At 56.7% G+C, this 25,124-nt stretch overlaps 1 protein-coding gene across 1 annotated transcript in view; it reads left to right on the top strand.

Annotated features, from left to right (window-relative positions):
• NADK (NAD kinase) overlaps positions 1 to 15,299 on the top strand; it is a gene marked incomplete at its 3' end in the record, with an annotated part of 29,066 nt that extends 13,767 nt beyond the window's left edge. Inside the window, exons 2-12 of the mRNA XM_080692323.1 lie at positions 2,290 to 2,508; positions 4,784 to 4,867; positions 10,384 to 10,513; positions 11,328 to 11,436; positions 11,522 to 11,607; positions 13,518 to 13,620; positions 13,930 to 14,084; positions 14,194 to 14,293; positions 14,367 to 14,524; positions 14,760 to 14,842; positions 15,134 to 15,299. Of these exons, the coding sequence (XP_080548449.1) occupies positions 2,330 to 2,508; positions 4,784 to 4,867; positions 10,384 to 10,513; positions 11,328 to 11,436; positions 11,522 to 11,607; positions 13,518 to 13,620; positions 13,930 to 14,084; positions 14,194 to 14,293; positions 14,367 to 14,524; positions 14,760 to 14,842; positions 15,134 to 15,299 (1,353 nt within the window). The 5' untranslated portion in view covers positions 2,290 to 2,329. The remainder of the gene's footprint in view (positions 1 to 2,289; positions 2,509 to 4,783; positions 4,868 to 10,383; positions 10,514 to 11,327; positions 11,437 to 11,521; positions 11,608 to 13,517; positions 13,621 to 13,929; positions 14,085 to 14,193; positions 14,294 to 14,366; positions 14,525 to 14,759; positions 14,843 to 15,133) is intronic.
• Between the last annotated feature and the right edge of the window lie 9,825 nt (positions 15,300 to 25,124).

Below are 25,124 nucleotides of genomic sequence, written 5' to 3'. Positions count from 1 at the left end.
TGGCTGTAAACTGCTATCCTCCTGCCTCAGCCTCCCGAATGCTGGAATCACACAGGCGTGCCACACACCCAGCTTCCTGGAACCATCTTAACAGTTACAAGGGCCCATGCTCAGCCCTTGTCCTGATCATTTGATTTAGGTGGGACCTACGAGTTGCCATTTTGTTTTATAGTTTTGCGGGATTATGAAATGCAGACAGAGACCCACGGTGGATGAAGATTCGGGAAGCCCATGGCCGCTGGCCTTTCCTTGTGCCTCCTGGCCCTGCTTGCTAAGATTGCTGGAGCAAAGCCCTACAGACTGGGCAGCTCGGACTGCCCGTTGTCAGGTCTAGGGACTTAAGCTCAAGCTCCTCACCAGCTCGCGGCACCGTGGTGAGGGACTTCCCTCTGCGCCCTACGACCTCACTGCTTCCTCCCCTGTGCCCTATACCTCACTGTGCCCCCACCCCCGTGCCCTGCGCGACCGCACTTTGTGTTCATGGGCATGGGTGCAGACGGATCTCTGGTGTCCCTTCTTACAAGGACAGTATCTGACCACTCTTTCTCCCGGGTCGCCTCCAGGGCCGGCTTGTCTGAGTACAGGCCCACTGGGGACGGCCCCACCTGTGAACTCAGGCAGCGCCACACGGCCTGCGTGCAGAGCCACGCTGGCACCTCCGTCCTCACCCCCAAGCTGGAGCTTCGTCCTGTTGCGGGTGCACCCTGGCCTGTGCTGGGGTGTCCGCAGGCAGTGTGGCCGTGCTGTGCCTGGCCTGGCAGGCTGCTTTCCCACACCCGGCTTTATTCTTTATTTTGAAACAGGGTCTCACGAGTCGCAAAGGTCCTCTCTTAAGTAGCCGAGGCTGTCCACGATGCTCCTGTCTCCGCCTCCTGAGTGCTGGGATTACAAGTGTGCGCCACCATGCTGGCATATTTTTGAAGCAGGGACTCGCTGAGTTGTGGAAGGCCTCTCTCTCCTGTCTCGGCCTCAGAAGTACTGGCATGCTCTGCCCCGCCCAGCTTAGCTCACTAGCTTTTATTCTCAGGAATTTCAGCCTGGCCTGGTGTGGCCAGATGGACTTTGGGTTTGTGTTTGCCTCATCTCATCTTCTGGATGATCCTTATAAGTTCTGACATTCGCTTTAACCCCTAAGCTGATGGGGAGAAAGTTCCAGAACTCCCCAGTGGATGCAGGTTGTTTTCTTGGTTTCTGCTGTGCTTGCTCCTGGTTTTTTTGTGTGGTGGTCAGGGTCAGCTCTCCACCTTCACTCTGCGGGCCATGGTGCCACTGCTGGCCATTCCTGAGCGTGTGGACTCTTTGGACTCTTCCAGGAGCGCCGCCCAGCGCATCCTTTGGGCTCGGTCCCAGCTGTGGTCGTCTTCAGCTTTCTGGGCTGATTGGTGTTTGGAGTCACATCGTACTCCTCTCGTTACTGTGCCCTGCGGTCTCTGACCTGGTTGGCTCTGCGGGTTGCCTTGGGTACGCTGTGCCACCCTCAAGGCCACACTGCCACCTGCGGTGGAGACGCATCTCACTGACTCGGCTGTTCTCTAGTCTGACTGTTCACTCTCAATGCACTCAAGTGCCTCAGGTAGGACCCCGAGTTCTCAAATGTGCTTGGGATAGGAACAGCACGTTTTCAGTGTGCTTTGATAGATTGGACCTAGACTATTTTTCCTTTGATGAAATCAGTGTGTGGGCTGGGGGCATGGCTCAGTGGTTAGCACTTGCCTAACTTGTACCAGGCCCTGGGTTCCATTCTCAGCACCAAGGAGAAAGAAACGGAATGTGTATGTGCATATATATTGGTACTTCTTTGGTGCTGGCATTGAACCCAGGGTGTATTCTGCTGAACTACACCCCTAGCCCTTCTTTTTTATTTTTGTTTGTTTATCTTGTGGTGCCAGGGACTCATCCCAGAGTGTTCTACCGCTGAGCTAAGCCCCCGACCCTATTTTGTTTGTTTGTTTGTTTGTTTGGTGGTCCTGGGGTTCCTGAAACCCCTTCTACCTCCGGGCTACACTCCCAGACCTATTTTATACTTTGTATTTGGAAACAGGGTCTCCTAAGCCAGTGAGGCTGGCCTGTCTCCGCCTTCCAAGCTCGGGATTACAAGCGCACCACTCCGGCTTGGCTTGTATTTTTATTTTTATTTTGTAACAGTGTCTCACTAAGTTGCTAAGGCTGGGTTTCAGCCTGCAGTCCTCCTTTCTCAGCCTTCCGTGGACTAGGATGACAAGCGTGCATCACTACACCTGGCTATTACTAGTTTTGTATATATTGACTTCCTTTATTTCATTAATTCAGACATCAGTGTTTTGCTGGCGGAAGTTCTCGTTCATCAACTATGGAAATGGAACAAGAAAAGGTGACTATGAGTAAGGAGCTGAGCCCAGACGCGGCCTCGTACTGCTGCTCGGCGTGTCACGGGGACGAGACCTGGACGTACAGCCACCCCGTCCGCGGCCGGGCCAAGTCCCGGAGCCTGTCGGCCTCGCCCGCCTTGGGCAGCACCAAGGAGTTCAGGTGGGACCACAGGCTGCGGCTCTCTGACACGTGGTGTGGCCGCCGGGATGGGGCAGAGTCCCTCTGAGCTGCAGGTCAGCAGCTGTCAGTATTGATTAGCGTGATTCCTGCCCAGAAGGTGGGGCCGCAGCACTGTTGAGTGGAGCCGTGTCCTGAGAAGCGATGGACCAGGCCCATGCTCTACGCCACGTGCTGAGCACACAGTAGCCATGTTCTCCCTTTTTTTTTTTTTTTTTTGTGTGTGTGTGGTACTGGGGTTCCTGGAAGCCCTTCTACCTCCGGGATACACTCCCACGGGCTACACTCCCAGACCTATTTTTTAACTTTATGTGGAAAAAGGTTCTCTTAAGCCAGTGAGGCTGGCTCCAAACCAGCGCGATCCTCCTGTCTCCGCCTCCCAAGCACGGGGATTACAAGCATGCGCCACCACACCCGGCCATGTTCTCCCTTTCCACGTCAGCTCAGAGCTGTCGAGCCAGAGCCCACCACACCAAGCTGGGGTTGGACTGATGGGGAACGTGGAGTCCTGCTCAGCACCAGAGGGGCCGCGGGCGGTCGGGGCAAAGGTCCAGGGGGCCTGCGGTGGCCCTGCCCTGGCATGCAGGACGTGGCCCGCCCTCTCTGCTGCCTGCTCCTCTGCCCTCCCAGCCGTGGGCAGACGCCTGAGCTTGCCCGTGCCGCCTGTGCAGTGGCTCCGTGAGCCGGGCCCTGACCAGCACAGGGTTCCAGTGGCGGCTGGGGGCGGGCGCTGTGATTTCTGGTGACAGTGAATGTGGTGAGTTTGAGATGGACGCTTGCCAGAGGCCAGCGCTGTCTCCAAGCAGGGGTCACGCTGGTCGGATGCAGGGACATGGTGCTCGGCAGTAGCTGTAGAGCAGCCTGGCGCTGAGGCTCGGGAGCAGGGCTCACGGCTTTGTTGCACGGCGGGTGACTCAATGGCACCTGTGTCCTGGACCAGTCTCAGAAGGTAGAAGACAGGGTTTGAAAGTGTTCACAACAAGAATTGATAGATGTTTGAGGAGATAACTCCTTTTACACAATGCGTACATCTGTCAGACGTGACCTGGTGCCCCATTAACACTTAGAACTTTTGCTTTTGTGCATCAGTTAAAAACTTAAAACAAGCAATTAGGGAAATGTGGATCCGAAAAACAAGTATTTACTGGGAGATTTTAGAGCTATTACTTAACAAAAGGTTTTGTTTTGTTTTTTCTGGGGATTGAATACAGGAACATGTACCTCTGACCTACACCCCCAGTCCTATTTTAGTATTTATTTAGTATTTATTGATTGATTGATTGATTGATTGATTGATTGTAGCACTGGAGATGGAATCCAGTTGGCATTCTACCTCTAACTACAACCCCAACCCTTTTTTTTTTTTTTTTTTTTTTTTTTTTTTTTGCAGTACTGGGGATGGAACCTAGGGGCATTCTACCTCCAAGCTGTACATCCAGACCTATTTTTTAGTTTTTTTATTTTTGAAACAGGGTCTCACCGAGTTGCAAAGGGCTTCACTAAATAGCTGAGGCTGTCCACGAACCATAATCCTCCAGTCTCTGCCTCCCAAATGTTGGGATTACAAGCGTGCACCACCACGCCAGGCCCCCAGCCCTATTTTTTATTCTTTATTTTGAAACAGGGTCTCACTGAGCTGCAAATGGCCTCACTAAGTAGCTGAGGCTGGCTACGAACTGTGATCCTCCTGTCTCAGCCTCCCAAAGTGTGCGCCACCACGCCCACCTTTATTTTTTATTTTGAATCAGGGTCTCGCTAGGTTAATGAGAGTCTCTACTTCCTGGCGCTGTCCTCAAGCCTGTGACCACCTGTCTCAGTCGCACCCGCCTCAGCTGTCATCTTTTATTGGCACATATAATCCTGAGTGAACGTTTTTGTTCAAATTTTAGTCTAGCTCACTCAGGGATGGCGTCTGAGGCCTTGAACCCAGTTGTTGGCCCTCAGGCTGCTGAGGGGTACTGCAGGGTGCAGGGGCTGGGCCTGGGCCCAGCAACTTTCCCTTGTCCTGGGAGGAGGTCTGCTGCACCACAGGCGTGGGTCGTTGTTCTTGGAATCAGGTCCAGATGGGCTTCTGTGTGCCTCGCGCTGCTGTCATGGGTCACATGCACCATGGCAGGCTCCTGCACAGTGCCCGGGCCAAGTGGGGCTCTCTGGGAGTGCCATGAAGATGCCGTAGCGCCGGTGCCGATGTAGCTGGATCACATGGAATCTGTTGCCTTCTGCACTCAATCTGTGGCGTTCTGCTGTGCCCCTGCAGGAGGACACGCTCACTCCATGGGCCGTGCCCCGTGACCACGTTTGGACCAAAGGCCTGTGTGCTGCAGAACCCGCAGACCATCATGTAAGTGTGCGGGCCCGCGGCGTGTCTCTCGGGAGGGTGCGGTGGGTCGCCGTGTGGACAGCTCTGCTGTTTGAGACATGTATGTTCTGTGCCCCGCAGCCTAAGCCATGTGGGTATCAGGCTCTGTCCCCTGAGTTCCAGGCCTGGGTGAGCACACTCCCCTGTGGCCATGTGGACCAGGTGGCTAGGGACCATGGCCAGCCCGTGGCTCTGGGCCTGCCCCACACAGGCTCCATGACACCTTTGGCAGATGCTTAGAGTTGCTTTCCGTTGCAGTAGCAGGTGCGATGGGTCTGATGCATCTATTCCTATGCATTGGCGTGACCTTTGCTTTTTCCAAACACAGAGGCATAAATTAGCGCGCGCGCGTGTGTGTGTGTGTGGGGGGGGTTTACTAGGAATTGAACCCAGGGACTTTCTACCTCAAGAGCTACACCACCAGCTTTGTTTTATGTTTGATTTGGAAATAGGGTCTCACTAAGTTGTTGAGGCTGGCCTTGAACTATAGTCCTCTTGTCTCAGACTCCCAAATGCTGGGATTACAAGCATGCGGCACCATGCCCAGCTTGAGTCGGCTCTTTTAAAATCAGATTTAATTGTCTGAAAGATGCTCCTTCCTCTGTTTTTGTTTTTGTGCTAGAGATAGAGCCAGGGCCCTGGCGTGCCAGGCACATGCTCTGTGAGCCACACCCAGCCCAGGGTGCCCCTTCGTGCAAAGGCTGCTGTTAACAAGCTGTCACTGGCCCTGATGGTGTCCTAGAGGAGACACCGTTTACAAACTGAGCAAGCAGTGTTTTAATCCCACTCCCAGTAGGAGCGCCCAGACCCTCGCCTGCCTGTCAGGTCCTGCACTCTGGCAGCTGTGACTGTACCTCCACCGCACGCTGTCCACCGGCTGCAGGTTCAGTCCAGCCACAGCCTGTCACCGAGGGCCTCCCCCTGCACCCATCCCTGAAGGAGACTCCCCAGCATCCCGTCACTCACAGCCGGGGCACAGGCTGGCTTCAGGCTACATGTCAGCTCCCAGGGCCAGTGGCTCTCTCTGACCCACTTGGGGCCTGTCCTGCTCCAGGATCTGAGCCCTGTAGAGCAGAACTCTCTGACCACTCCTGCCCGCCCTCTTCCGAGTGCCTTCGTTTGGGGTGGACCTACCCTTTTTCCACAAGGAGACATGTGACACGGAGGGTAGGTGTGAGGGCCCTTCATGTCCCCTCGCCCTGCCCTGCCCTGCACCGAGAGCCTGTGCTTGGACAGCCTGGGTGTGTGAGGTCACCAGCACAGCGGCTCTGTGGCATGGCAGTCAGGCATGCCTAGCGGCACACCACCAGACCCACACACAGCCCTGGCAGACAGTGGGGCACACCCACAGCCCGCCCGCCCGCAGGGTTGGCATCCCATTTTGCAGATGACACAATAGGAAGTTGAGGAACTGGTTTGTGGTCACACAGAGGGACAGCGCCCAATAGGGTGACGCTCCTGGCGGCACTGGCTGGGCTCGCTAAACCTCGGGCTGGAAGAGTCCTGGTCGGAGCCGCCTGAGGCAGGTGACACACACGGGCTTTGACCCTCCCTGTCCCTCCTGGAGCTGCAGCCTCTTACCTGACACCCTTTCACCTGCCTGTGGCCTAGGAGCCCTCCCACAGGGCGGGCCCAGCCATTCCACGGGCCAGGACACAGGCACAGCCAGCCAGTGGCCGAGGCTGGCAGGGCCAGCGGCCACGCGCTCTGCTGAGGGCAGGTTGGAGCCGGGCCTCTTTGCTGCTAAAGGTTATCCCGGCATTTTCCTTTTTTCTACATAGGTTGTTAGGCAAGAGAGTGAAGTGTTTGGATTCTCGTAATTTTAGGAAGCTCTTGGACCTTTAGCCAGTCTTAGCAGTTCTGTTTTGCTTTCAGTTTTGAGGTTGCAGAAGTTAGGCGTGATTGAGAGAGGTTGGCAGGACAGGACTGCCCGCGCTGTTGTGAGTAAAGCTGGTCGGAGATGCTTGGACTTGCCGGCCACCTCCTAGCAGGTGGAGGCTGCCCCGGGAGCCACGCAAGGGCCGCGGGCAGGTGGCGAGGCTCAGAGAGGGCGCTATGAACGGTCCCGCACCTCCCCATCGCGCCTGGACAGGGTGAGTGCTGTGGTCAGCGGCCGTGGCTGCTTGGCAGTAGGACGAGCTGTCTGCAGTGTGGAGGTGGTCCCGGCCATCTCATTGGTGAGCCGAGGCCCCAGGCAACGTCCCGACTGGGGACCCGCGCTGGAAAGGGAAGTGTCCCCAGCACTGCAGCGCCGCACCCACAGGGGCTGGGGGCAGTGTGGAGGTGAGGCCAGTGCGGGCAGCGGATGGCCAGTCCACTGCTCCTGCAGCTGCGCTCATGGCGGGCTCTACAGCATGTGTGGACACGCTGTCCACCTCCCAGGTGGCCTGGGAGGATGCTTTCTGGGACCTACACAGTAGTAATAGGAGCCAGGCCGGGTGGACCTGCCTTTGGAAAGGCCACAGGAGGCCGAGGCTCAGTGCCACTGCCTTTAATTTATTTTACTTTATTTTTTTCAGTACTGGGGGTGGAACTCAAGGACATTCTACCTCTGAGTTCCACCCCCGCCCTATTTTTTTTATTCTTTATTTTGAAACAGGGTCTCACTTAAGTTGCTGAGAGCCTCACTAAGTTGCTGAGGTTGGCCGTGAATTGCAGTCCTCCTGTCTTGACCTCCCAAGTACTGGAATTACAAGCGTGTGCTACCAGGCCCGGCTTTTTTTTTTTTTTTTTTTTTTTTTTTTTTTTTTTTTTTCTTGGTACTGGGTTGGTGGTGGTGGTGGTGGTGGTGGTGTTTTGGGTTTTTTTTTTGTTGTTGTTGTTGTTGTTTTTGTGGTACTCAGGGTGGAACCCAGGAGCTTTTCTACCTCCGGGCTATACTCCCAGAGCTATTTTACATTTTATTTGGAAACAGGGTCTCACTAAGTTGCTGAAAAGCCTCACCAAGTAGCTGAGGCTGGCTTCGAACCTGTATGATCCTCCTGTCTCAGCCTCCCAAGCACTGGGAATACAAGCGTGTGCCACCACGCCTGGAGGTACAGGGAATTAGGAATGATTGAACCCAGAGGCATTATGCCTCCAGCCCTGTTTTTTTTGTTTGTTTGTTTGTTTTGTTTTGTTGTTGTTTTGTGTGTGTTTTATGTACAGGGGATTGAACCCAGAGGCATTCTATCTCTGAGCTACACTCCAGCCCTATTTTATTCTTTATTTTGAAACAGGGTTTCACCAAGTTGTGGTGAGCCTCACTAAGTAGCTGAGGCTGGCTTCGAACCTGAGATCCTCCTCTAAGCCTCCCGAGAGTGGGGATTACAAGCTTGTACCACCACGCCCGGCCCATTTTTATTTATTTATTTATTCATTTATTTTTGCAACACTGGGGATGGAACCCAGGAGCATTCTACCCCTAAACTATACCCCCAGTCCTGTATTTTAGTCTTTTTTATTTATTTGTTTTAATTTTTATTTATTTATTTTTATTTTTGTGGTACTGGGGGTGGAACTCAGGGGCTTTCCTACCTCCAGGCTACACTCCCAGACCTATTTTATATTTTATTTGGAAACAGGACCTCACTAAGTTGCTGAGAGCCTCGTTAAGTAGCTGAGGCTGGCTTTGAACCTGTGTGATTCTCTTGTCTCACCCTCCCAAACTCTGGGGTAGGAAGCATGTGCCACCAAGTCCAGCCATTTATTTATTTATTTATTTATTTATTTATTTATCTTTATTTATTTTTCTTTCTTTCTTTCTTTCTCTCTTTCTTTCTTTCTTTCTTTACTTATTTATTTATTTATTTTGTGGTACTGGGGTGGAACCCAGGGGCTTTTCTACCTCCGGGCTATACTCCCAGACCTATCTTATACTTTATTTGGGTCTCACTGTTTTATAGGGTCTCACTCAGTAGCTGAGGCTGGCTTCGAACCTGTGCAATCCTCCTGTCTCGGCCTCCCAAGAGCGGGATTACAAGTGTGCGCCACCATGCCTGGCTCTTATTTTTTGAAACGGGGTCTCACTGAGTGGCAAAGGGCCTCACTAAGTAGTTGAGGCTGTCCACAAATCTTAATTCTCCAGTCTCTACCTCCCAAATGCTGGGATTATAAGTGTGCACCACCACGCCCGGCTCCTATTCTTTATTTTGTTGTTTTTGGGTTTGTTTGTTTTGTTTTGTTTTTTTGGTGGTACTGGGGTGGAACCCAGAGGCTTTCTACCTCTGGGCTATACTCCCAGACCCATTTTATATTTTATTTGGAAACAGGGTCTCACTAAGTTGCTGAGAGCCTCACTAAGTAGCTGAGGCTGGCTTTGAACCTGTGTGATCCTCCTGTCTCAGCCTCCCAAGTGCGGGGATTAGAGGCATGCACCACCATGCCCGGCTCTTTATTCTTTATTTTGAAATAGGCTCTTACTATAAGGTGTGGAGGGCCCCACTAAGTAGCTGGAGCTGGCTGTGAACCTGCGATCTCCTGTCTCAGCCTCCCAAGTACTAGGATTACAAGCGTGCGCCACCATGCCTGGCCACCACTGCCTTTTATTTTTATTTAATTATTATTTGGGCGGGGGGCCTGGGGATGGAACCCAAAGGCATTTGACCTCCAAGGTACACCCCCAGCTCTATTTTATATTCTTTATTTTTAAACCGGGTCTCACTGAATTGCAGAGGGCCTCACTAAGTAGCTGAGGCTGTCCACGAACCGTGATCCTCCAGTTTCAGTCTCCTAGATTACAAGTGTGTGCCACCACGCCCAGCTAGCCCTGTTTTTCATTCTTTATTTTGAAACAAGGTCTCACTTAATTGCAGAGGGCCTCACTAAGTAGCTGAGGCTGGTCGTGAACCCAGATCCTCCTATCTGAACCTCTCTAATGCTAGGATTACAAGCATGTGCCACCACGCTTGGCCACCACTGCCTTTTGTACCAATGATTTCTACGCTTAAGAATTCAGAAGCCAGGTGTGGTGGCACACACTTGTAATCCCAGCATTTGGGAGGCGGAGACAGAAGGATTGCGGTTCGTGGACAGCTTCAGCTACTCAGGCCCTCTGCAACTTAGTGAGACCCTATTTCAAAATAAAGAATAAAAACTAGGACTGGGGGTGTAGCTTGTAGGTAGAATGCCCCGAGTTTCATCCCCAGTATAACAAGAAGACAAAGAAAGAATTGCTGGTCAGCTGAGTTTACACAGTGCTAACTCAGTAAGGGCCACACATCCTCTGTGCCGGCAGGAGACAGCCCCAGGCAGCTTTCTGGGTGTCTGGGCAGCAGTGCCCTTGCTGGACTGGAGTGCTGGCCTGAGTTTCCCGGGTACCGTGCTCCGGCCTGCTGCAGAGGGCGGCGCTGCCTAGGGCTGCAGCGGTGGGGCCGCCGCCCCTGTGTGCTCCAGAGCGCTTGGCTGTGCTGGCTCCCGCCAGCCGCCTCCGCCAGGTGCGCACCCGGGGTGGCCACGTGTCTCAGGGCCTCTCGCTCTCCCGAGTTGTGTGGCTCACGTGCATCCTCCTCTCCCCAAAGGCACATTCAGGACCCTGCGAGCCAGCGGTTGACGTGGAACAAGTCCCCGAAGAGCGTGCTTGTCATCAAGAAGATGCGCGATGCCAGCCTGCTGCAGCCCTTCAAGGAGCTCTGCGTGTACCTCATGGAGGCGAGTGGGCTGCACCCATACCCCACCCGTGGCTCCCGCCTCGGGGCCTGGCAGCTGCGGCTCAGCTGGCCTGTTCGGTGTCCCAGGCATCTTCTGTCACGCTAAGGGGACGCCACAGACAGAAGTTTATAAAGGGTGGAAGTTTATTGGCCCATAGTTCTAGAGGCTGCAAACCTACAGGGAGGCTGGCATCTGGTGAGGGCCTCGCACTGCGGCCACACGTGACAGAGTGGGGGGCACTGCCGTCCAGGCTGTCGTGGTCTCTGCGCCACCTGAGTGCCCACCCCTGGGTCCTGCTGTGGTGGCGTTGAGGTCCCAGCCTGAGTTTGGGGTTGTCCCCTTCCTGTTGCCAGCAGCACGTTGCCACGGACTGGGTAAGTCAGCAGAAGAGGCTGATTTCAGCCGACAGTTCCTGAAGTGCAGGGCGAGTGCCGCCTCTAGTGATGGCCGCCTCTGGCCAGGTCCTGAGGTGGCCCGGGCATGCGCGCATGCACAGGCCTCTATAGCCCCAGAGTCAGCCCCAGCACTCCACCCCAAGGGCCTTATCTATTCTCCTGCCTCTGGGAAGCCTCGTAAGCCCATGGAGTCAGTCGGCGGCCCCTGGGTGTGGAGAGGCCTCTGACAGCCGTGCCCCCCACGGGGCCTCCAGCTCGTGGGGTGGAGCGAGCAGTGGAAATGGCTCACTGGCCGCGAGAAAGGTGCCATTCCTCAGTCGCCTCTGTCCCCTAAGGAGCTTGCAGAAGGACCCGTGTGGTCAGCGCCGGGCCGCGAGGAGCATGAGGCAGGCAGGCTCACGTCTGTGCTTCACTTCCAGGAGAACAGCATGATCGTGTATGTGGAAAAGAAAGTGCTGGAAGACCCCGCTCTAGCGGGCGACGACAAATTTGGACCTGTCAAGAAGAAGTTCTGCACTTTCAGAGAAGGTGCGGTCCCACAGAAGCCTCGCCCCCTCCCTCGCCCTCTGTGTCTGGCCGTGACAGCTGACTCTTGGCCTTGTCTGCCTTTTAGATTACGATGACATTTCCAACCAGATAGACTTCATCATATGCCTGGGGGGCGACGGGACCCTGCTCTACGCCTCCTCGCTCTTCCAGGTGAGGCTGTGGCCGGTCTGCGGGTGCCAGCAGAGCCTTCCCCAGCCAGCGCCCAGCGGGTTGGCCTCTGCCTCCTCCCTTCCTTACTCCTTCCTTCCTTCCTTCCTTCCTTCCTTCCTTCCTTCCTTCCTTCCTGGTCTGGGGATGGAACCCAGAGGCATTCGACGTCCGAGCTACACCTCCTGCCCTAGTTTTTATTCTTTATTTTGAAACAGGGTCTCACTGAGTGGCAGAGGGCCTCACTAAGTAGCTGAGGCTGTCCGCAAACCGCGATCCTCCGGTCTCAGCCTCCCTAATGCTGGGATTACAAGTGTGCAGCACCATGCCTGGCTATCTTTCTGTGTGTGTGTGTGTGTGTGTGTGTGTGTGTGTGTGTGTGTGTGTGTGAGAGAGAGAGAGAGAGAGAGAGAGACAGACAGACAGACAGACAGACAGACACTGGGGATTGAACCCAGAGGCATTCTACCTTCAATTTACACCTCTAGCCCAGTTTTATTTGGAAACAGAGTCTCACTAGGTTGATAAAGAGTCTCATTACTTGCTCAGGCTGTCCTTGAACCTGCGATCCTCCTGTCTCAGCCTCCAACTACGAGGATTACAGGTGTGTGCCACCATGCCTGGCTTCTTTTTTCTTTTCTTTTCTTTTTTTTTTTTCTTTTTCTTTTTCTTTTTTTGGTGGTACTGGAGTTCCTGGAAACTCTTCTACCTCCAGGATACACTCCCAGACCTATTTTATATATTTTTTTGGAAATAGGGTCTCTTAAGCCAGCAAGGCTGGCTTCAAACCTGCGCGATCCTCCTGTCTCCACCACCCAAGAGCAGGGATTACAAGCATGCGCCACCCATGCTTGGCTTTTCTTTTAAATGGTACTGGGGATTGAACCCAGCAGGGGCATTCTACCTCTGAACTATACTCCCAGCCTTTTTTTTTTTAAATTAATTTTTATCTATATATTTATTTGCTTTTGTGTGTATAGCACTGGAGATTGAATCCAGGAGCATTCTACCTCAAAGCTACACCCTCAGCCCTATTTTATTTTTTATTTTGAAATACAGTCTCACTAAATTGTTGAGGACCTCACTAAGTAGTTGAGGCTAGCCTGAAGCCTACTGTCCTGGTGTTCAGCTTCCCAAGGACTGGTGTTACAGGTGCACACCACCACACCTGCTTTTTATTTTGAAGCAGGGTCTCGAGAAGTCATTGCACGCACACTAGCCTCAACCCTGCGATCCTTGTGTCAGCCTCCCGAGTGCTGGGGTTGTACATGTGCCTGCCCACATGGTGGGCTTTTTGGCACGCTCATCTGAGGAGCTGCTGCCCAGCTCACTGGTTACCAGTCGTACATGCTGTTTGTCTGGTGCTTAGCAAAATGTTCTTAGCAGGTGCCCACTGGGCCGAGGGGAAGAAGAGGGGCCTCGGGGAAGGCTGCCCTGGGGCGCTGTGGGTCCAGACAGGACCACCTCCAGGAGAGCCGGGCCAGGGGGGCTGCGGCTGGCCGCGTCCAGGCTCCGGGCGGGCGAGCGCAGCACGGGGATTCTCTGGTACTCTCAGGACTCACCCACACCGGGCTGGCCCAGCCCTGCTGTGTGCCCGACGGACGGCCAAGCGTGCGCTCTGCAGAGCAGCCTGGAGGCACCAGGGCGGCGGGGAGGAGAGTAGGCCCCGAGGCCGCGCCCCACTCAGGCTCCAGGGAGCAGTCTGCCCTGTGCTGGGAGCCTGGTCCTGCTCACCCACTGCGTCCTCCCCAGATCCCTGCGGGCCGTCCCAGCCATCCTGCCCGTTCTCTCACCAGTGAGCTGGGATCGCACCTTCCCCCAGGGCTGGCGTGCCCAAGCTGGAGGCACTCCCTCCGCTCCCAGCCTGGTGGAGTGGCCTGCTAGGCTGGGTGACCCGTCTGCTTTACCCTCAGGGCAGCGTGCCTCCAGTCATGGCCTTCCATCTGGGCTCTCTGGGCTTCCTGACCCCGTTCAACTTTGAAAACTTCCAGTCCCAAGTGACCCAGGTGATAGAAGGTGAGTTCCAGCAGCCAGGCGCCACCAGCGCTCTGGCTCAGGGCTGCCCTCCACTCTTACCTTTTGTTTAAGGAGTAACGCTTCCCAAGTGTTAAGATGAAGAGGTTTTTCACCTTGGGTGTGTGAACAGTTCTTGCTGGCCTGGGCAGTCTCGGCAGGCCCGGGCCGCAGCCGTGTGTGTTCAGCAGAGCGAGCTGTTTGGTGAAAGGCGCTGGCGAGGCGCTGGCCTTGGGAGCGCAGGGGAGGATCACCGTCCTTGGGGGGGCTGCCCCTTCCCTGGGCTGGACCCCGTGGGCCCTGTCCCCACAGGGAACGCAGCCATTGTTCTGCGGAGCCGGCTGAAGGTCAGGGTGGTGAAGGAGCTTCGAGGCCAGAAGGCGACCACCGCAAATGGGCTCAGCGAGAACGGCCTGCCGGGCCCAGGCCTGGACACCGAGGTCGGGAAGCAGGCCATGCAGTACCAGGTCCGTGCACACCGGCTCAGCTGGCCGGAGCCCTGCTGGAAGGCCCCAGGCGCCCGCAGCAGCCATGCTGGCGCCCCTCCCCCTGAGCGCTGGCCTCCATTCTCCCCAGGTCTTGAACGAGGTGGTCATCGACAGGGGCCCCTCCTCCTACCTGTCCAACGTGGATGTTTACCTGAATGAACACCTCATCACCACGGTGCAGGGCGATGGTAAGGCCTGAGGCCGCCTGGGGCCCGACTCCGCCCGGGCCTGGGAGTGAGGCCTGCTCCCTGTCCCTGTCAGGAGTGATCGTGTCCACCCCGACGGGCAGCACGGCGTACGCGGCCGCGGCAGGGGCCTCCATGATCCACCCCAACGTGCCAGCCATCATGCTCACACCCATCTGCCCCCACTCGCTGTCCTTCCGGCCCATCGTGGTGCCCGCAGGCGTGGAGCTGAAGGTCAGCCACACCCTCGCCGCTCCTGGCTGTGAGTCCTCCCTGTGCTGATGAGCAGTGGCCCCTGGAGGCCGGCTGCCTGCTCCAGGCTGACCCCTGGCCTTGGCCAGCCTGCCTGTCCCCGGCCCCAGCCTCTTCTCCACCAGTTTGTCCTGGCATGGGCCCTGGCGGGCAGGGCCACATCTGTGAGGCTCCCACCCCAGTCCAGGGCCCACCCTTGCCCCCTTGCTCCTTTCAGATCACGCTGTCACCAGAAGCCAGGAACACCGCCTGGGTGTCCTTGGACGGACGAAAAAGGCAGGAGATCCGCCATGGAGACAGGTGTGGGGCTAGGGCACCTGCTGACCTCGTGGGGGGAGGCACCAGCCCAGTGCCCTGTGTATAGCGCAGTGTGGTCACGCCCTGCAGAGGGCTGTCGTGGAGTCAGATGGATGGCCTCCAGTGCACTGAGGGCCACTGGTCCTCAGCCCTCTCCGCACCTGCAGGTGCTGCCCAGGACTCACTGGTGATGGGCAGGGGCTCCTGACGGCTCTGGGTGGGAGTCCGCCCGCAGCAGCCTCCCGGCTCTCGGGAAGGGCCTGGGCCCACCGTGCGCTGGTTCTCCCTGGACAGCATCACCATCACGACCTCCTGCTACCCACTCCCATCCATCTGCGTCCGGGACCCTGTGAGCGACTGGTTCGAGAGCCTTGCCCAGTGTCTGCATTGGAACGTGCGGAAGAAGCAAACCCACTTCGAGGAGGAGGAGGAGGAGGAGGAGGACCGGGAGGACAGCTAGGCTGCGCTCCCAGACCCGCGCCTGTGCCATGGCACTCCTGCCTCCCCAGCCCAGGGCAGCCAGCGCGTGTGCGTCGGCTAGAGCGTCCATCGTGGTCCCTGCCCGCCACCTGCAGCAGGGAAATGCCTGGGTCTGCCTTTTGCCAACCAGCTCAGCTTTTTAACATTTTTAAATCTTTTTCATCTCTAAAGGACAGTGAGAGCCGTACTGGGCGTCCCGCACACCCCTGGGCAGGGCCCCTTGTGATTCCAGGGTCAGGAACTTTCCATGAATCAGAAATCAGTCTGTTGAAATTCAGAGGGGACAGAATAAACTGACCTGTCCTTTGATGTTGAAATAAATGTCTCAGCCAAAATCTCCCTTTAGCTGCAGTGCTTTCCCCTTGGCCCTGACCCTTCCCCTAGCGGCGGCTGTGTATCCCCAGGGTCGGCCGAGTCTGGCTAGAGGCCTCTGGTGCTCCTCCAGGGCCTGCGGACCCCCACATTCCTCAACAGCGGGGTGGTGGCTGCCTCCAGGAAGGCATTTTAAATCCTGTACATACTTTTTAGAGATTCTTTTAAACTTTCTCAAGTGCTTATGTACATATTTCCTTGTACACACCTTTGTGTAGATTAGGAAGGGTGGGGCGGCTTGCGTTGTCCGTCCAGCACTGGTGGTCCAGGGCCACGAGCCCTCTGGCTTGGGTCACGATAGGGTTTGAGGCAGACCCGTGACTGGAGGCTGCTGAGGCCCAGGCACCAGGTCTTGGTGTGTAGGCCGCGGCAGCCAGGGCGGTGCCAGAACCTGCCGTGGCCGCGGGCCCTGAGCCAGGCGCAGACCGAGGTCAGCCTGACTCTTGAGTGGCTTGCAGTTCGTCTTCACTGTTAGCGGGCGGGCGACAGCCGAGAGGGAGGTGCCCTTTTTCGGCCTGGCTCCTGGAGGAGGTGGTATGCCTGGCATTTCCACCACGGTGGGGCCTTGTGGGGCCGCAGGAACCTGAGCACCTGCTCGCTGTGTGTGCGGTGTGGCCCCGCCGCCTCCCCGCCGTCCATACCTCGGCACCCACGAGCCGCGCCGGGCCAGGCAGCGGGCCTGGCTGCAGGGCAGCACCCTGGTCATTTGGCAACACGGAAGTCAAGTGTGTGGGCCTGAAGCAGCAGGAGGCCAGCTGATCTAGAATTCTGGGGCTTTGAATTACATTCTTAATGTTTCATATTGTTCATATCTTAAAAGTTTGTTAATTGTTGCCTTACTTCTATTTTCAGATCCTTTCAATAAACTGACTTGTAAAAACAGTGTCGGGTTGCCTAACGGCCTTCTGGCTATCCCCGAGCGCCCTCTCGGCCTGGCTGTGCAGGTCAGTGCAGCCACCCGCAGAGCCCAGAGCCGGGCCAGCATGGCCCAGCAGTGGGCTGCGGCCGCCCGTCATGCAGGGCACAGGCTCTCGCCCCTCCCAGAAGCAGCCCCATCTTCCCCGGCCATGGACACAGCCACCTGGTCCAGCCGTGTAGGTCGGGCAGCTCCAGGCCAGGCAGGAGAAACTGGAAGCCCCACTGTGGGTGCCAGCTGAGTAGCCTGGCCCCGCCCACGCCACAGCACAGCCCTCTGGACTAAGCAAGGCCAAGCACTGCTTTGGGCTGGGGTCCAGCTGCTGCCCTGCCTGCCAGCCCAGGCCCCACCACTCTGCTTGCTGGAAACTTGGAGGTCATCGACCTCAAGGTGGGGGTGGAGCCCGGTCACCTCGCAGGACTGCCCTGCAGCATGACCAGCCCGTTTGCAAGTGGCCCACGCTGCTGCTGCCACAATAGGACAGGCCGCCTCCCAGCCAGGTGTCAGCCCCTGGGCAGCAGGGCTGGGGGCTCGGGCCAGCGCGGCCTCCTTGTGCTTGGAGGCTGGGAGTCACCCAGCAGGCAGGGGCTCCGGGTGAAGGGGTTGGCCCCCAGTGGTCAGGTAGGCACCTATCTTAGGGACATGCACCTCAGCCAGGCATGTTGACCTCTGGCCCTTAACCTTGGTGGCCTGGCATCGGTGGGGGTGGAAGGGACAAAGGGCAGGCCCCTGGGGTGCCGCCAGTGGGCTCAGGCCACCTGGGAAGCCTCTGAGCTGAAGCAGGAGCTTCAGACTGTGCCTTAAGCGCTGGGGCCCCAGCAGGCCACCCACCATGGATCCCTGGGCCCCTCCCTCACTCTGGTGCACAGGGCAGCAGCCCCTGCTGCTTGGGCAAAACGTGTCCAGTTGGAAACTTGAAGGAGAACTGGGGCCGGGGGCAGAGGAGGTGGAAAGCGTGTCGGGAAGGACGGAGGCTGGCCAGGCACCGGAGTAGGGGTTGCTATGGTTTAAATGGTAGGAGGGTTCGTTTCCTTATTCTATAGTTTATAGTTTGTTGAATAGAAAAATTAAAAACGAATAGGCAGCTTGGTGCAGCTTTAACAAACCTTTATTACAGAGTCAGCAGGAAATAGAGAAGGTAAGAGCAGCATGCTGGCACGCACGCAGGAAAGCCCGGAAATGGACTCGCGCTCCTTTTCAGGACCCCGGCCTTTAAGTTTAGTATTGGTATCTTCTTACCAGCGTTACCAAGGCAATGGCTGGTAGCTTATTCCTTAGCCAGGTGGTGGCTCTTTGCCTCCAAGACAGCCGCTCACTAAGTGCGGGGGCCAAGAATCTACCTGGCCTTCGCCTCTATTGTACCGGGCAGCGTTGGCTGCTCATCAGCTAGGGGTGCTTTGAGCGGCGCATGGAGTTTACCTTTCCTACACCCGGCCTGGGCACAGAGGAGAGGAGGTAAACAGAGGCACCGGTTGCCTCTATGTAGTTTTAGGGCTAAGACTTCAGTTGACCCTGAGGCTTTTACTATAGGTTAATCATTAGGATGAAAGGGCAAAGAGAGAGGGGGGCTCCGCATTGTAACAGCTGTCTCCCCTCCCAGGGGAGCGCCCAGGCCCTGACCACTTTTGGAAATATATACCAAAGCCATTTTCCAGCACGGGCACATGGGCCGCTTCTGCCACATTCAGCCCAGAAGCTGAGCTGGTGGCCTGTGGAATCTGGACACAGGATTCCTGTCCCGGGGATGGAAACCAGGGGCATTTGGCCTCCAAGCTACACCTCCAGCTGCCCCCCCACACTTTTTTTTTATTCTTTATTTTGAAACAGGGTCTCACTGAGTTGCAAAGGGCCTCATTAAGTACCTGAGGATGTGTGTGAACTGAGATCCTTGGATCTCAGCCTTCCAAATGCTGGGATTACAAACATGCACCACCACGCCCAGACCCCAGCCCTATTTATTTATTTATTTATGTATTTATTTATTTATTTAGTGGTACTGGGGTTCCTGGAAATCCTTCTACCTCTGGGCTACACTCCCAGACCTATTTTATACTTTTTATTTAGAAACAGGGTCTCTTAAGGCAGCGCGGCTGGCTTCGAACCTGCGCGATCCTCCTGTCTCCGCCTCCCAAGTGCGGGGATCACAAGTGTGAGCCACCACGCCCGGCCCTTTATATTTTTTCATATTGAAGAAAGTTCTCACTAAATTACTGAAGGTCTTGCTAAATGGCTGATGCTGGCCCCAGACCTGCGATCTTAGCCTCCCAAGAAACGCAGATCCCCCCCCTCCCTCGCCAGTACAGGGGATGGAACCCAGGGGCATTCTACCTCTGAGCTATACCCCCAGCCCTATTTTTTATTTTTTTATTCAGAAACGGTCTCACTATGTTGCAGAGGGCTTCACTAAGTAGCTGAGGCTGCCCGCGAACCCCAATCCTCCCGTCTCAGCCTCCCAAATGCTGGGATGACAAGCGTGCTCCAGTACTGCAAAAATAAGTAAATAAAAAATAATAAAAGTGTTTGCCATCACACCTGGCCTGAAGCAGAATTTTTACCTAGTAGGTAAACTGAGCCACCCAGGAGACAGGCACCATTCCCAGGACCACCAAGTATGTAAACCCAAGGAAGAAGGCAGGGTCCCCTCCAACGAGGCCCGGGACTGCCCGCCCTTCTGCGCCAGGCAAGAGTGGGCCCCAGGTGGACCTCACTGCAGAGGAGCCCACACTCAACCAAACCGACCGCGCCTGGGCTCAGCAGCTGCATTTCCCATTGAGAAGCTCTGAGAGTCCTAGCAGTCCCCGCAGAGGTGCAGGAGCGTGAGAACCCACAGGGACAGACACGGGAGAAGCCGCGAGGCTCTGAGCTGGCGGGTACATCCCCAGGCTCCTGGTGTTGAAACTTCATCCCTGCCAGGAGGTAGGAAGAGACGGCAACCTAATCCTGCGGGGTGTGGAGGAGGGCCTTCAGGAGATGAGCACCAGAAGTCACTGAATCCCTAGACACAGGCACTCCATGGAAAAATGAGCCCTCTTGACCTTGGGCCAGAACCCTGAGCCAAAATGACCCTCCTTAGCCGGGCGTGGTGGCCCACGCTTGTAATCCCCGCGCCTGGGAGGCTGAGACGGGAGGATCGGGCAGGCTCGAAGCCAGCCTCAGCTACTGAGTGAGGCCCTCAGCAACTTAGTGAGACCCTGTTTCCAAATAAAATAGAAAATAGGTCTGGGAGTATAGCCCGGAGGTAGAAAGCCTCTGGGTTCTACCCCAGTACCACCAAAAAAAAAAAAAAAAATTTTTTTTTTTTGTTTGTTTTTGCGGGATGCTCAGCAGGACCCTGCAGTGTTCTTCCTGACCAGGAACCCAGGAATGGCCAAGGGTGGCCAAGTCCTGTATCTTTTTTATTCTTTTTTTTTTTTGTACCAGGAATTTAACCCAGGGAAACCCTACCTCTGAACTACACCCCCAGCCCTATTTTACTTTTTATTTTGAAATGGTCTCACTAAGTTGCAGAAGGCCTCTCCAAGTTGCTGAGGCTGGCCACGAACCTGTGATCCTCCTGTGTCAGCCTCCCAAGTACGAGATTACAAATGTACACCACTGGAATGGGTCTGAGTGTTTGGAGACAATTGTTAAGAGGACAGTGAGGGCGGTCACCCCTGGTGGATGTTCAGTGTGTTGGGGCCATCTTTGCAGTGTGGGGGCAGGTGCACCGGGCTGTGTGAGACCTGGCTGTGGGGCCTGCCCAGAAAGGGAAGGTCCTCAGGCTCCATGACAGTTTTTATTTTCCATTTTAGGCCCAAGCCCCTGACTAGCTTCCAGGGCCCTTGCTGCCCCTCTTCCCGCCCAGTTTTGTTTTGTGTTGGGGGTTACAATTCCACCTAAGGATCCCTGAGGAAGGGACTGTAGCAGCTCTCCCGCCTCACCTGGGTGGAGAAGGATCAGAGAGAAGCCATCTATTTACTCCTGAGCAAGCTGGGGGTTGAACCAGGGGCATGCTACATCCCAGCCCTACTTTGTTTTTTTTTTTTTTTTTTTTTTTGCGGGTCTGGGGATAGAACCCAGGGGCATCCTACCTCCGAGCTACACCTCTTGCCCTATTTTTTTATTCTTTGAAACAGGGTCTCACTGAGTTGCAGAGGGCCTCACTAAGTAGCTGAGGCTGTCTGTGAACCACGATCTTCCAGTCTCAGCCTCCCGAAGGCTGGGGTTACAAGCATGCGCCACCATGCCCAGCTCCAGCCCTACTTTAATTAATTAATTATATTCATTGAGCCTCGCTGGCTTAAGAGACCCTGTTTCCAAATAAAAATATAAAATAGGTCTGGGAGTGTAGCCCGGAGGTAGAAGGGTTTCCAGGAACCCCAGTACCACACACACACAAATTGTTATTTATTGTGTGACACTGGGGATCGAACCCAGGGCCATTCTAGCTCTACCTCCGGCCCAGTTTCTTTTGTGTGGTACCCCAGTACCGGGGAAGTTATGAGGCTGCACAATGAGGGCCTGGCAGTTCAATATTCTATTCTTTGGGACGATACTGAGGTTTAACCCAGGCTTCATGCATGCTAGGCACGGAGCTCTATCACTGAGCTATATTCCTGTCCTTTTATTATTTATCTACTTATTTTTATTTTTTATTTTTTTGCAGTATTGGAGATAGAACCCAGGGGCATTCTACCTCCAAGCTACACCCCCTGCCCTATTTTTTATTATTTATTTTGAAACAGGGTCTCACTGAGTTGCAAAGGGCCTCACTAAGTAGCTGAGGCGTCCTCGAACAGTGATCCTTCTGTCTCAGCCTCCCGAATGCTGGGATGACAAACGTGCACCTCTGCGCCCCGCTACACCCCTATTTTTATTGTTTAGTTTGAAACAGGATCTCATTAGGTTGAGGAGGGCCTCACTAAGTAGCTGAGGCTGGCCGTGAACTTGCGATCCTCTAATCTCAGCCTCCAGAGTACTAGGATTAAAAGTGTGCACCATTAGTGAGGACCTTTGCAACTCAGTGATACCGTTTAAAAAATAAAAAAGACTAAACCGGGCGTGGTGGCACCCGCTTGTCATCCCAGCATTCGGGAGGCTGTGACAGGAGGATGAGGGTTCATGGCCAGACTCAGCTACTTAGTGAGGCCCTCCACAACTTAGTGAGACCCTGTTTCAAAATAAAGAATAAGAAATAGGGCTGGGGTGTACCTTGGAGGTAGAATGCCCCTGAGTTCCACCCCCAGTACCGCAAAAAATAGTGTAAAAACATAGGACCGGGGTGTAGCTCAGAGGTACATTGGCCCCTGGGTTCCATCCCCAGTTATGCAAAAATTAAACAAAAATGCATGCGCCACCACGCCCAGTCAGTTTCATAATTATTAGCTGCTGATAAACTTCGGACTGGGGTGTGGCTCAGTGGGGTAGCACGTGCCTGGAGCTCGAAGCGCGGGACCGATTTCCGGATCCCGGGCAGGCGGCCGGGGCCCCATCCGCGGTCCCTGGTCCCCGGGCCCTGGGCGCGGCCTGTTCTTGCGGGAGCCCGCCCCGCCCCAGAGACAACGCCCGGGCCTCGGTTAGGCCAGCTCCTCCTCGGAACCAAATGCGGGTCCTGGCTTAGAGGTCGGAGGTCGGAGCTCCCGCGGTGGGCCAGGTGGGAGCAGACCTGCGCGTGGCCGCCAGGGGGCGCCGTCCTGGTCACCCCCGCCCGCGGTGGACTGTTCCGGAGCAGACCAACGCGCGGCCGCCAGGGGGCGCCGTCCAGGGGGACTATTCCGGAGCGTCACCCCCGCCCTAGCAGTGGACTGTTCCGGAGCGTCCCCCCTCCCGCCCTCCGCGGTGGACTGTTCCGGAGCAGACCCGCGCGGCCGCCAGGGGGCGCCGTCCACGCGTCCGCGGCGGACCAGGCGGGACCGCCAGGGGGCGCCGTCCAGGTGGACTATTCCGGAGCGTCCCCCCTCCCGCCCTCCGCGGTGGACTGTTCCGGATCGTCCCCCCTCCCGCCCTCCGGTGGACTGTTCCGGAGCAGACCCGCGCGGCCGCCAGGGGGCGCCGTCCAGGTGGACTATTCCGGATCGTCCCCCCTCCCGCCCTCCGGTGGACTGTTCCGGAGCAGACCCGCGCGGCCGCCAGGGGGCGCCGTCCACGCGTCCGCGGCGGACCAGGCGGGACCGCCAGGGGGCGCCGTCCCGTGCGCGGCGGCGCGGGAGCGCGGTCGTCCGGGCCGGCGGGGGCGCTGTGGCCGCGGCCCGCTGGGCGCCACCCGAGGCCGTCGGCGGCCCGCACCGCCTCCCTCCCGGCGCCCGGGCGGCCGGGGCTGCCTCGCCCGGCTTCCCGCGCCGCCGCCTCGCCCGCGCCGGGGGCCGGGGGCCGGGCCGCAGGTAGGCGGGCGCGGGAAGGGCGGGAGGGCTGCGCCGAGGCCGCCGGGACCCTCCGCCGCCGGCCGCGTCCCTCCCGGACACGAAGAGCGGGCCGCGGAGACCCCGGTGCGCAGCCGGCCGCGGGGACGCGGCGCCGGCGGGTGGTTTTTTTTTTGTTTGTTTGTTTTTTTTTTTGCAGATCTAGGATGGAGCCCAGGGCATTCCACCTACGACCTACACCCCCAGACCTGTTTATTCTCTATTTTGAAACAGGGGCTCACTGGGTTGCAGAGGGCCTCGCTCAGGAGCTGAGGCTGTCCGCGAACCGCCCTGCCCCGGTCTCCCCTCCCGAAGGCGGGGATGACAGGCGTGCCCACCACCCCTGGCTCGCAGGAGTCTTCAGCGGGTACTTCTCGGGCATTTTTGACAGACGGGCAATTTCCCTGCAACACCCTGCTCCGAGCACGCTGCAGGCGACGGCGGCTACAGCAGAGCCCTGTGCTGCAGAGGCAGAGTCCTCCATCAGGGGCTTTGTCTACCCCCCCACCCCCCATTCAGTGTACTTTACTGAACATGAACTTCGAACCTGTGCGATCCTCCTGTCTCAGCCTCACAAGTCCTGGCATTACAAGTGTGTGCCCCCACGCCCAACCTTATTATTTTTTTGAAACAAGGTCTCACTAAGTTGCAGAAGGCCTCACTAAGTATCTGAGGCTGGCCTCAATCCTTGTCTCAGCCTCCCAAGTACAGAGGTTACAAGTGTGCGGCACCACGCCCGGCAGCCCTGTTATTTTTGTTTTGAGACAGGGACTCACTGGTCCTCCCATGTCCTACGTCACAGGCATGTACTTTCATGTCCGAATTCATTTCTGTGTTCTGGACACTTGCATTGTAACCTGAAGGGCCGCCGGTGACTCAGACCTTCACCACCAGCGCTGGGTCAGTGCCTGGGCTCCACATGCCCTGCTCCCCCTGGCACTGCAGGTGAGGCCCAGAGCAGCGTGTGGTGCCCAATGCCCCAGCCCCAGCCTTTTGCAGGAGCACGGTCACCTCTCTCTCGGGGTGACTCAAGCCTCTGCGGCTGAGGAGGAAGAGCAGGGTATAGAAACCCAGGGGCCAGTAGCTGTGAGACCCTGGGCCCCAGTGGTGTGGCAGAGCCCCAGCCTTTGAGCCTGCCGAGGGGGTCTGCCCCTTGCTGGGCGCTGGGCAGTGGCCGCTCATGGCGTCGTGCTCATTTCGTGTCTGTGGCATGAGAGGACCGCCGGTGTGGGTGTGACGCGCTCCCAGTGGGCTGAGCTCTCCAGTGCTCTGCTGCGGGAGGGCAAGGCTGGAGCGGGGCCTCCCCTGGAGGCCGGCACACCAAGGGCTCCCGTCTCGGCAGGAGTGAAGCGTGCTGCCCTGAGAGCAGGTCGCAGGAGGGCTAGGAAAGGGGCCACGGAGGTGGAGCTGGCAGCCGTCTCACAGCTGGTCTTCCACCTGGGCCCTCCCGGAGGCCTGCTTGTGCTGTACCCTGGAGGGCCTTTGTGACCGAGCAGGTCTCCCCTCGAGTTCGGGGCAAGCCGCACCTTCTCTGGCACGGCTCCTTTTCCTTGTGGTCTGCACCTGGGACTGTCCGGCTTCCTGCAGCGGCTCCTCCCTGCTGGCAGCTTCTCGGCTGTCTCTGATCTTTGATCCTCTTCATTGATGGTATCTAAAAGTCCTCGGCCTATGCGGAAGTTTTCCCTCAAGATCTGCTCCTTTGTCCTGTCCAGGCCAGCTGGGACTGCGCCTGCGCTGCTTCTTGGGGGTGAGCCCCCACTCTCCTGAGAGCGTGAGTTGCCGTGCGGAGGCCCTGGTGAGCTTGTGCTCCTCTGCCCTTTATTCTGAGGACCCTTTTGGAGTTTAAGATGCACCCTCCATGCGGTCCCTGCCGCAGACTCTGCTTCTCTCTGTAGTGGGTGCTGCTGGTTTGCTTTTCTCTCTTCTCCTTTCCTTTCTCTGATCCTTTCTCTCTGTCCCTGTTGGTCTTGGCCGACCCCCTCCCATGTAGGAGGCTGCTCTCCTGTGGCTCTGAGGCCTGTCTTGGTCCTATCTGGCTCCCTGGAAATGGTTCATCTGGGTCCTGCGTGGAGGGCAGAGGCCCGGCCATGCTGCTGGGCACTCCCTGCTTTCCTGCGGAGCTGTGGCCTCCATCATGCCC

This window comes from Muscardinus avellanarius (genome assembly GCF_963383645.1).
Source record: "Muscardinus avellanarius genome assembly, chromosome: 3".
Classification (NCBI taxonomy): domain Eukaryota; kingdom Metazoa; phylum Chordata; class Mammalia; order Rodentia; family Gliridae; genus Muscardinus; species Muscardinus avellanarius.
This window is presented reverse-complemented; position numbering and strand designations above follow the sequence as displayed.